At 42.5% G+C, this 12880-nt stretch overlaps 1 protein-coding gene across 6 annotated transcripts in view; it reads right to left on the reverse strand.

Moving 5' to 3' along the window:
- Window positions 1–4008: 4008 nt before the first annotated feature.
- GIGYF1 (GRB10 interacting GYF protein 1) overlaps window positions 4009–12880 on the reverse strand; it is a 316678-nt gene continuing 307806 nt past the window's right edge. For all 6 annotated transcript variants that reach the window (XR_003939962.1, XM_030186350.1, XM_030186348.1 and 3 more), the window contains exon 25: window positions 4009–10080. Coding sequence is in view for 5 of the 6 variants with exons in the window: in XM_030186350.1 (XP_030042210.1) it covers window positions 10028–10080 (53 nt within the window). In the remaining variant the exon portion in view is untranslated. The remainder of the gene's footprint in view (window positions 10081–12880) is intronic.

The following is a 12880-nucleotide window of genomic DNA, read 5'->3' on the forward strand; positions in this document are numbered from 1 at the left end:
TAGACTCCTGTACTTCTTGAGGATCAGGAGAATGGGTCTGCATGGTGTCCACGCTCTCAGAAGCATCGAGGTGCAGTCCTTCTCTCAAACTCTATGGAAGCTTCCTCCCCCAATGTCAGAGGGGGTACTGCCTGCTCAGGCCTTGGCTCAGGCACCTTGCGAGGTACTGGCGTTGATGATCCGAGCACCGGAATTGGTGGAGCCTCGGAGAGGGCCAGGGGCTGCGCCGCTAAGGGTGCAAACACCCTTGATGCCAAAGCAGGAGCGCCCTGCAGCAACTGTGCCAGCTCTTCTTGGAGCATGCTCCGGAACCACTCATCGAGGGCGGACATTGGCAAAGGCATGGGAGCCAGGGTGGAGGACAATGCTGAATCCAAGCATCTCCCTGGTCGGGCTAACAGCACCTGGTGTTGAGGCAAGTGAAATAATGCGGTGACATTTAGCGTACTGCTTAAAGCCACTGGGAGCCTTCTGGGAAATCTAAAAAAAAGTTCAGATAAATTAAAACTCCTCAATCGAACAATTAAGAAAAGGGAAGCGTTCAAATTGATGTTGGGGCTGTGGCCTAAACGTACAGCCATACGCAAAAAATAAAGGAAACCAAGAAGAGCCAAAAAACAGAGAAAAATACAGGAAAAGGAAAACTGGAGAAATTAACAAAAAAAAATTACCACCACCCACAAGGGAAGGCAGTCACACTAGTGAAAATAATATTTGAAAACATAGCGTGAAGAGAAGACAAAGTGAATGTGTCCCCGTCAGCTTCACAGAATAAAAAGAGACTAAGGGACCCCTGCTCGAGCATTGGCGGGAAGGCACCACTGCATGCGCGGTGGGAAGCTGCTATAGCTCTTTTTCATACTAACGATTCAGCATCTGCACCAGGGCTCTGTCAAATGATGTCACTTACATAAGTACATAAGTATTGCCATACTGGGAAAGACCAAAGGTCCATCAAGCCCAGCATCCTGTTTCCAACAGTAGCCAAACCAGGTCACAAATAACTGGCAAGGTCCCCCAAAAAGTACAAAACATTTTATGCTGCTTATCCCAGAAATAGTGGATTTTCCCCAAGTCCATTCAATAACGGTCTATGGCCTTTTTCTTTAGGAAGCCGTCCAAACCTTTTTTAAACTCCGCTAAGCTAACCGCCTTTACCACATTCTCTGGCAACGAATTCCAGAGTTTAATTACACGTTGAGTGAAGAAAAAGTTTCTCTGATTCATTTTAAATTTACTACATTGTAGCTTCATCACATGCCCCCTAGTCTTAGTATTTTTGGAAAGCGTAAACAGACACTTCACATCTACCTGTCAAACTCCACTCATTATTTTATAGACCTCTATCATATCTTCCCTCAGCCGCCTTTTTCTCCATGCTGAAGAGCCCTAGCTGCTTCAGCCTTTCCTCATAGGGAAGTCATCCCATCCCCTTTATCATTTTCGTCACCCTTCTCTGCACCTTTTCTAATTCCACTATATCTTTTTTGAGATGCGTCAACCAGAATTGAACACAATATTCGAGGTGCAGTCGCACCATGGAGCGATACAAAGGCATTATAACATCATTCCTTTCCTAATACCACCTAACATTCTATTTGCTTTCTTAGCCGCAGCAGCACACTGAGCAGGTTTCAACATATCATCAACGACGACATCTAGATCCCTTTCTTGGTCCATGACTCCTAACGTGGAACCTTGCATGATGCAGCTATAATTCTGGTTCCTCTTTCCCACATGCATCACTTTGCACTTGCTCACATTAAACGTCATCTGCCATTTAGACGCCCAGTCTCGTAAGGTCCTCTTGTAATTTTTCACAATCCTCCCGCGATTTAACAACTTTGAATAACTTGCAAGAGGCATATTTTCAAAACACTTAGCCTTCCAAAGTTCCATAGGTTTCTATGCAACTTTAGAAGGCTAAGTGCTTTGAAAATATGCCTGTTGGTGTCATCAGCAAATTTAATTACCTCACTAGTTACTCTCATCTCTAGGTCATTTATAAATATGGTAAAAAGCAGCAGTCTGAGCACAGACCCCTGGGGAACCCCCACTAACTACCCTTCTCCATTGATAAAACTGACCATTTAACCCTACTCTCTTGTTTTCTATCTTTTAACCAGTTTTAAATCCACAATAGAACACTACCTCCTATCCCATGACTCTCCAATTTCCTCTGGAGCCTTTCATAAGGGACTTTGTCAAACGCTTTCTGAAAATCCAGATACACAATATCAACCGGCTCACCTTTATCCACGTTTGTTCACCCCTTCAAAGAAATGAAGTAGGCTGGCGAGGCAAGACTTCCCTTCACTAAATCCATGCTGACTTGGTCTCATTAATCCATGCTTTTGAATATGCTCTGTAATTTTGTTCTTAGTAATAGTCTCTACCATTTTGGCCGACACCGACGTCAGGCTCACCGGTCTATAATTTTCCAGATCTCCTCTGGAACCTTTTTAAAAAATCGTCATTACATTGGCCACCCTCCAATCTTCCGGTACCACGCTCGAATTTATGGATAAATTACATATTTCTAACAATAGCGCCGCAAGCTCATTTTTCAGTTCTATCAGTACTCTGGGATGAATACCATCCAGTCCAGGAGATTTGCTACTCTTCAGTTTGTAGAACTGCCCCCATTACATCCTCCAGGTTTATAGAGAATTCATTGTTTCTCCGACTCGTCAGCTTCGAATACCATTTCCGGCACCGGTATCCCACCCAAATCTTCCTCGGTGAAGACCGAACCAAAGAATTCATTTTATCTCTCTGCTACGGCTTTGTCTTCCCTGATCACCCCTTTTACTCCTCGGTCATCTAGCGGTCCAACCGATTCTTTTGCCAGCTTCCTGCTTTTAATATACCTAAAAAATTTTTACTATGTGTTTTTGCCTCCAACACTATCTTTTTTTCAAAGTCCCTCTTAGCCTTCCTTATCAGCGCTTTGCATTTGACTTGACATTTCTTATGCTGTTTTATTTTATTATTTTCAGTCGGTTCCTTCTTCCATTTTCTGAAGGATTTTCTTTTAGCTCTAATAGCTTCCTTCACCTCGCTTTTTAACCATGTCGGCTGTCGTTCAGTCTTCCGTCCTTCTTTTTTAATACGCGGAATATATTTGGCATGGGCTTCCAGGATGGTGTTTTTGAACAGCAGCCACGCCTGATGTAAATTTTTGACCCTTGCAGTCGCACCTCTAAGTTTTTTTTCACCGTTCTTCTCATTTTATCATAGTTTCCTTTTGTAAAGTTAAACGCTTACATATTTGATTTCCTATGTATACTTACATCAAAGCTAATATCTAATCCGATATTATGATCACTGTCATCAAGCGGCCCCAGCAGCATTACCTCCCGCACCAGATCATGCGCTCCACTAAGGACTAGGTCTAGAATTTTTCCTTCTCTCGTCGGCAGCTGTTTTTTTGTTTATATTTTTATTTGACAGCATTTTTTTGTCCAGGTTCATTGTTCAAACTTCAAATATATGTTGTTGTGTATTAGTCCTAATTTTGTACATAAAGAAATATCCTGTTTCTGTTACTAACTGAATTTCTCTTACATTTACTATATATAGTAGGAGTTGTACAGTAGAAAAATAGAGGAATCGGAGTCAAAGATTTGGTATACTGACTCCACAGCCCTGGTATTTTTTTTTTTATATACATCTGTAGTTTTTATTACATTTATGTGTGATTTAATTAATTTTGTTGCCTATTGAAAGTATATCATCATCTGTTTTGGGCAGTATGGTAACTTAAATGTATTTGTTTTGTTGAGACACCTGGGTCCCCTTTGCTGAAATATTTACTTTAGATTTTTAACCTATGCTCGATGCAGTCGTAAGCTGGAACGTGGTATATCAGGCTTTATTACCATACTGCTGCAGATAGTGTTGGGACTATATATGCTATAAACAACTAAGTTAGATGGGAAAGCATACAGAGAGTGCTCTTGTAGGGGAAGGAGTGTTACAATCAGCCAAAACACCACCAATACAAGCTCATTTGTGTACATTTGTATTTATTTTTTTTAATCAACCTGTATTTTTTTTCTTTACAAAAAACAGAGGGCTTTATTTTCATAACCCCATCCCCCCTCCCAAATCTTTGTTTAAAAAAAAACGAAAAAAAAAAAAAAAAAAAACACAAAATCAGCCTGAGCCCTATGGGCCAATGTCCCAGCAGAGAGAACATATAGTGTTTGATTCCCAGTGGTACTTTTCATTCCCAAACTGCTGGATCCTCTCTCACACACATAACAGAGGAAGACATCACAGCAGGTCACAAAAAAACCCAGACACCTTTAACAAACCTGCTCCTCTCCCTCTCATACAATTAAAACAAACATGTTTATTAAACAATCTATTTAACACCCTCCCCACCCACAAGTTTTAAGTTCATTTCAAACATTTTTAGAAGATTTTGCAGCATCAAAGCAGCTTTTTGTACATTTAAGGCATCTTAACCACAGAAGTATACAGTTTCTTTTAAAAAAAAAAGTTTTGTTTTCCAAAATGTACATAACAGGCAACTAACTGCCAGGCATCTTTGCATTTCACGGTTGCCCCCTTCTGGCATTGCTGCTTTTCTGCAATGGAACCTGATATAAAGTCTCTGAACAGGTTTTGTGCCAAGCGGGTGCTCCACATGCAGCCCCTGTCCCCCCTAGTTTGCATTATACACACACATATACATACACACATTGCATTCAGACAACACTGCGCTTATGCTGGGAAGGTAAAGACCTTAGCTAAAGCAGACCCCCCCCCCCCCCCCAAAAAAAAAAAAAAAAAAAAAAGTCCTTGCATCTGGTTACACAGCTACAGTTTACATTCAGTCCCAGATGCCCTGAACAACTTGAGACAAATTTAAAACTACGATCCAAAAATACCATAAAACACTTCAGAAACATGGTACTTGGCTCTTAAAGAGTGAAAGGTGCAAGAACAGTAAGGGATGGCTTTGAACGAAGGACATTATGATTCCCATCCCTTTCCCAGCTCTTGAAGGATAGCTTGGGTCTGTTACCTTCCCTATCCAGAAGGAAGTGTCATTGCTGTCATAGCTGAAGGATAAATAGTTTTGGCCAGAAATGGGTTTTGCATCCACGTTGGCCTCATGGCTAGATTATGAGGGCCTCTTTAGTGTACCTTCAGTGCACTGCTACTATAGGCTATTTGGCTCTGCTAAAGACAAAAATCTTTAATAAATATGGACATAACTCATTACAGGACATGCTGTTACCACAGGGAAAAGAGCACTGCAAGGCCTTTAGGAAAAGTGATGGAATGATGGACCCCAAAGGATTTAATTTCTCCGCTGTTGGTACACGAGGGACATATCTCATTTTTCTAAACAGCGTTTATCTCTTCCTTCACCACGGGCTCTGAACTCATTGGTATGCTAGTCAGTTCATTCCCTGACCTGATCTCGTCATACCAAAATTCACTTTGTCCGCATTTAAAAATAGAAGCTACAGTTCTCATGTTATGCTAATCTTAACCGTCATGATCTTTTTCCCTATTTCTTAAATCTGTGATTAAACCACACTCCTAAATACTGTAGAGACCTCAGACGTATGAAATCCATAACACACAGGGTCTATAGATAAGTGATTCTGGAGTGTCTGCAAAAAGAAAACCAAATCCTTAAGGATACAATGAGAAATATCAAAGCCAGTGAAGGTGAAATGTGCACCTCTCTCTACATCCCATTTCTGAAATTTTCATGAGTAAAGCACCTTAATTTTATATTTTCCTGAGCCAGGGTGAAATGTGCCTTTGATCCATGAAGTCACCAACATAGCTACATTCTTCCTGGTAGCATGACTACAAGAGGTCAATGCTGTATTCATTCCCCTCACTTATGGGTATAAAGAATCCAAGTATGTTCTGCCTGTTCCCAGGATTTACCCTATGCATAATTACTCATATTTAAAACATACTGGCCTGACTTGGTGGCATGATGCCATGCAGAGACCTGATTCTTGAATTTGCTGTGGATGCTGCAAGGAGAGTGTTTTATAGCCTTCATGTAACAACTACATCTAACTGCCAGACTTAGGGACCATGACTGTATGTTCTGAAGTGACTGTAGTTATGTGATCCCTGGCTAAGGGACACTGCTGTAAAAGAGAAACTATTCTGGGGAGATACAAATATAGTACTGGTTTTCAGTCCATTCCAACTGAGCTCGAAGAGAGGACAACTACTAGAAAGACAATCACCCCTCCCCCCCAAAAGAATTGCCACAGTACAAACATTAACACACCGTACTGCTTTAAAAGGCTGATGCAATTTTAATCTTTAAGTTGCCCCCTGCACATGTTCTTGAACCCCTAGAATCATATCCATAAGAGTTGCAAATCCCATCTTTTTCTCAATGGTTCAGTTCAGCCAACAGAAGACACATCACAAGTACTACAGCACCCATGATCCAATCAGACCAGATTCCAGGTGACAAGTACATTGCTTCAAAACCAAATGCTGCGGTGAGTAGCTTAAAAGAGTGATTTGGCAGGAATATGTGTAATAGAAGCTGGGCACTATAATTTCCTGTGTACACAACAGACATACTGAACAGTCCACAAGAAAGGAAACAGTCCTACCTAGTTTACCAAAATAGCTTCTCCTTAATTCAGCACTACTGATAGAGTAAGCCAGGCCAACTTAAAAAAGGAAAAATGTGCGAGGTTGGCCCAGAGTGCCTGTACTATCCTCACAAAAACTCCTGAAGGAATGGCAAGGTAAGGCAAGCCACAGAAGTAACTGCAGGGGGAATGACCTCCCTCCTCACTCCAAAACAAAGCAGCATTTAAGACAGAAGACAAAATATAACAATACATTCAACCAAGACATCACTGCTTGAATTACAGCAAGCAAAATAAACCCCTGCTCCTTTCTCCCTCATCCAACCTTATACAAACTATGATGGGAAAATATGAATCTGAATTGTCTAGCCCTTTAAAAGATGATTCTCACTGGGACAAAACTTTCCACTTAAATCCACATGAGGGAGAGAAGAAGACTACAGGGAATTATCACATATGAAGTACAGGCATTTTATGACCAGAAAATAACAGGCAAAGGAAGGATTAGAGTAGCACTTGAATCACTGCTGTTTCCTCTGCCACTTTTTTTTTTTTTGCAAACACTATTCCTCTTTGACAACATAACTCATTCAGCCATCCTGAACAGCAAGGTAAAGTATAATCAGTTCCCCCACAATGAATTTTGATACTTTGATCAGCAACCTACCCAAACTCACTGGGAAAGAGGGATGGGAATAGGTGATTTGCTGAGACTTGGCATCACTTCTAGAACCTATTCCACAGAAATGCAATGCAAGACAATGGAGGCAGGGTAGAAAACACATACCCAAGAAACAGAAAAGCAAGGCATCTGCATGCTGCATCCCCAGCACCCTGGGAGGGGAGCAAGGAATGAGAGTGGCAGGATAACCACTCAAACCAGATCACAGTATCCAACGGGAAGAAGGGGGAAATCAGAAACACACACCCTCCACCATACAACAGTCACCAGCTCTCCTCACTTGGGCACGTTTCCACATTTCTTCGTCACAGAATGTCTTACAACAGTTGTCTTCAATGCAAGCAATTAAATGTTAAAGCAGAAACTCCCGTATCCAAAATCCACACACTGTTCTTGATTTTGGTCATGTCAAAACGGAAAAATAAATACCACAAAAGTCAGAAAGCTGGCCCCGGCAAGGAAGGAATAGGTATTGTATCCAGGGAATCTGTGCTGTTTTCTGTCCTTCCTTCTCATCTTCTTAGCCAGATCAGATGCAGGGGTAGCTGCATTTATAATTACAAAACAAGTAAAATCCAAGGGCTTTGTGGTTTCTTCTCCTTTCTCCCCTCCCCCCAAAGTTCGTTAAGAGTTCCCAAACATCCAGGCAGCAAAGAACAGGTGAAAATAAAGGCAAGGGCAATTCTTAATTTTTAAAACCAGAACAGTTTTTAGATGTCATTATTTTGTTTTTCTCGTCCAAGCTGTTCAGTTTGTATTGTTTTGCTTGCCATCTCGAGTGGCTGCCTTTCTTTATGGAAAAAGAATGTACTTTTAAAAATTAATTTTTATTTGATTTCTGTTGCAAAAATGATCTTAACACTGAGCATATGGTCTTGAAGTAAGAGCTTTTCTTTCTGTAGAAGGTGGAGCAGCTCCTCCAACAGCTCATCAGTGTTAAACGTGTAAATCCCACTGATGGGGATGCTCTCCCCTCCAATACCTTTTACTAGACAGATGAGGTGGTAACACCAAGGCTGAAAGAGGACCGCTGTTCTCCTTCTACTGTGGCACCCTGTGCATCACCACTCCACCTCATCAAATTGCACACAGGCAGTTCAGATGAGTTTGTAAACAAGACATCAAAACATAGTTACATCAAAAACATCAATAAAAATTTATATATATATATATATATATATACATACACACACACACACATATATATATATATATATATATATATATATATATATATATATATATATACACACACACACACATACACAGTCATCTGCACCCCCTTCCCTATTTTCCCACCCCCAACAAAAATTCTAATTCACATGAGCAAGTAAAATGAAAAGAATGCATGAGATTCCAAAACAGGTCTGCTTTTAACACTTAAAAGCTCCCCCATCCCCTATACTGGGAAGGCGAGTTTTCCTGGGAAGCTTCCTTTAAAAGGTAGAGGGGCCTTCTACCATTTTCTTTAATTTCAAAAAAATAAAAAAAGCAAATAACACAACATGGTAGGGAAATCCTTCACTCCCTCCAAAAATAGAAACCAGATTTTAATATAGTTTAGTCCCCTCTTCTTACAAAAAGCTGTAGGGAGGAGAGCAATAGCTCAAAGTTTAAAAAAATAATACTTAAAAAAGAAATCCTATCATACACGCATATACACAAAAAATTCTTTTAAGTGCATATCAAAAAAGCAAAACAAAAAAATCCAGAAAGTTATCATCCTATGGGGACAGTCGTGGGATGGTGACAAACTCTCTGTAGAAAACCATCAAGTCAAAAAATGATAGAGGCTGAGGAAAAGACGGTAGAGGGGCAACAGGTATAAAGTTCACACCTCATCCATTTTAAACCTCTGTGGTAGAGAAAGCTCCTTCCTAAACCTCTGCCTCCCTTCTTGGATCTGTAGCAAAGTCAGTCTCTCCCACCTTCCCCTGCTCAGTCTAATTTTATAGCTGGAGAGCAGATTCGATTTGCAGAGACATGAAGGCGGCTTATGACAAAAAGGAGCAAACTGTATTGTGCAACTTTTAAAAAGATGATGAAAGAGAAAAAAATCACTTTAAAAAATAAAAAATGGCTTCAGCTACACAAAACTGCGCACGTCTTATATATATTTACATACACACACGTGCACACACACACACACACATATATATATATATATATATATATATATATATATATATATATATTTAGAGTATCAAAGTCCAGTTCCACAAATAAGTGCATTTCTTCAAGTTTATGTTAAGCTCATTATTAATTTTAGTTTCTTGTTGAAAATAACAGTGTTTTCAAGATTAATTTTTTGTATTTTGTTTTTTCTTAAAAAAAATTTCCTCACGGGAAAAACAATCCAGTTTTTTTCTTTTTTTTGTTTTTCTTTTTAAAGTCTTATGTAAAAAAGTTTTTTGTTTTTTTTTCTTTGATAAAGTGCATAAATTCTATAAGGTGCTTCATGTGTGATAAGTCAGGGAAAAGGGAGGTGGATCTCTCTCCTCCTCTAACTTCTCTTTTCTGGATTAACAGCATTCAAAAATCACCTTCTTCACTCCTCCTGCTCCCTTTTGCCTCCCACCGACATTTTCACTCCCCTCACATTGTTCCCGTGGGGGAAGAGGCAACGGTCAACAAAGGGAGCCTTCCTTGGCTTTTTTTTTTTTTTCAAGTGCAGACATCCTTCTGATAAGACTGAAATGGTAAGAAAAAACTCCACATAAAAGGCAGCAGATTCCTATTGCTGTGTTTTTCAGTAATCCTCCACAGTTTCCAGTTCTCCAGATGTGCTGTGGAGGGAGTATCCTGTGAAGAGGATTGAGAACAAAAAAAAAAAGAGGTTGTTAAGTTGCAAGAATATTTGAATCTCAGAGGTTGACTTTTAATGCTAATCTAGACTCTTATAGAAAATCCAGGGCCTGCTTGAAAAAAAAAAAAAAAAACCTAAACTAAAAAAAAAACACCTAAATATTTTCTTTCAGTAGACTGAAGAGAGAAGCTGCTTTTGCAAGCACTTTGCCTATGTAGTATCATCCCTCTCCTGTCTTTTTATAGAAGGGGAGGAGTAACCTAATGTTTAGTGCAATGGGCTGAGAACCAGAGGGAGAAGAGTGTTCCTACTGCCTCTTCTTGGACCTTGGGCAAGTCATCTAACAGTCCATTAGGTACAAAAACTTAAGATTGTGAGCCTAGTAGGGATAGAAACAATACCTTTTATGCAATATGTCATCTGCTTTGATTGTACCGCAGAAGGATATCAGTAATCTAATAAGGTAAAATTATGTATCATACCTGATAATTTTCTTTCCCTTAATCATAGCCGATCAATCCATAGACTGGTGGGTTGTGTCCATCTACCAGCAGGTGAAGATAGAGAGCAATCTTTTGCCTCCCTATATGTGGTCATGTGCTGCCGGAAACTCCTCAGTATGTCGATATCAAAGCTCCATCCGCAGGACTCAGCACTTAGAGAATTACACCCACAAAGGGACACTCTGCCCAGCTCACCACCGCCGAAGCGGGGGAGGGGAAATATTCCAGCGCACCACCGCAGGGCGGTGGGTGGGAAACCACACCCGCCGACGCGGGGGGAACTGGCTTATCCTGCTACCGCAACCGCGGGAGGAGCTGGCTTACCCTAACACCGCCGAAGCGGGAGGGATACAAAGCTACCCTACAGCCGCACGAAGTGGGAGGGAGCGCCAGCATAATTTAGTTATCAATCCAGCCACCGCCGAAACAGGGGGAGAGGAAGCAGCAGCTCACGGTAACACAAAATCGTCTCAACTCGAAGAGACTTCAATTGGAAGAACTTGAACACGAAGTCCTCGTGAACAGGAAATGAAGACTGAACTTGAACCTGAAATATAACCAGAACACAAACAATACAGATATCTGGGAGGGGCTATGGATTGATCGGCTATGATTAAGGGAAAGAAAATTATCAGGTATGATACATAATTTTACCTTCCCTATCATCAAGCCGATCAATCCATAGACTGGTGGGATGTACCGAAGCAGTACTCACCCAGGGCGGGACATGGAAATCCCTGAACGCAAAACTGAAGCCCCAAACTGGGCCTCGGCCCGAGCAGCCACATCCAAGCGGTAATGTCGTGAGAAGGTATGAGCCGACGACCAAGTAGCCGCTCTGCAAATCTCTTCCAAGGAGACAGATCTGGACTCCGCCATCGAGGCTGCTTGTGCTCTAGTAGAGTGCGCCTTCAGCTGAATAGGCGGAATCTTCCCTGCCACCACATAAGCTGACGTGATCGTCTCCTTGACCCAACGTGCCACCGTAGGCTTAGATGCCTGCAGACCCTTACGAGGGCCTGCGAACAGCACGAACAGATGATCCGACTTCCGGAAATCATTGGTCACTTCCAAGTATCTGATGATGACCCGTCGAACATCCAGATATTTGAGCGCAGGGTACTCCTCTGGGTAATCCTCCCTACGAAAGGAGGGTAGGTAAAGCTGCTGATTCACATGGAATCGAGAAACAATCTTGGGCAGGAAGGAAGGCACTGGACGAATCGAAACTCCTGCCTCAGTGAATCGCAGGAACGGTTCTCTACACAAGAGCGCCTGGAGCTCGGAAACTCTTCTGGCTGATGTGATAGCCACCAGGAAGACTGCTTTCAACGTCAGGTCCTTCAGCGATGCCCTTGGCAAGGGCTCGAAGGGCGGCTTCTGCAAGGTCCGCAGCACCAGATTGAGATTCCACGTAGGCACTATCGAGTGCAGAGGGGGGCGCAGGTGATTAACTCCTTTGAGAAAGCGTACCACATCCGGCTGTGAAGCCAGGGAAGCCCCCTTCAGACGACCCCTGAAGCAAGCTAGAGCCGCCACCTGGACTTTCAGCGAACTGAGCGACAGGCCTTTCTCTAGCCCCTCTTGCAGGAACGCCAACACTGAAGATATTGGAGCAGTGAAGGGCGATAAAGAGCCTGCCTCGCACCACGACGCAAAGGTACGTCAAACCCTGGCGTAAGCGGTGGAAGTAGAGTGCTTCCTCGCTCTCAGCATAGTGGCGATGACCTTGTCTGAGAAGCCCTTCTTCCTCAGCCGCTTCCGCTCAAGAGCCAGGCCGTAAGACCAAAGGGGGAGGGATCCTCCATCACCACGGGACCCTGATGTAAGAGGCCCCGCTCCGCTGGCAGCCGCAGAGGGCTGTCCACCGAGAGTCTGACTAAGTCCGCATACCAGGGACGTCTGGGCCAATCCGGTCCCACCAGGATTACCCGGCCCGGATGCTTTGCCACCCGGCCTAGCACCCTGCCCTAGCAGCTGCAAATGGACGTCCTTTTTGAAAGTTTAAAAACATTTTTTTTTTGTTTGTTTAACGGAGCCAGCAGGAGGGGGGAGAAAAGGAGGGACCTGGCACCACCAGGTTTGCACTTGCTCACGAAGAGCCCTCAACCCCAGGTACTCAACAAAACCTAAACAATTAGGCTTGGAGACCTAGCCAGAGTTGCTGCTGTGTGACCACACACCTGCTGAGATAGGGAACATACTGAGGAGTTTCCGGCAGCACATGACCACATATAGGGAGGCAAAAGATTGCTCTCTATCTCCACCTGCTGGTAGATGGACACAACCCACC

This window comes from Microcaecilia unicolor, chromosome 14, assembly GCF_901765095.1.
Source record: "Microcaecilia unicolor chromosome 14, aMicUni1.1, whole genome shotgun sequence".
In the NCBI taxonomy this organism is placed as follows: domain Eukaryota; kingdom Metazoa; phylum Chordata; class Amphibia; order Gymnophiona; family Siphonopidae; genus Microcaecilia; species Microcaecilia unicolor.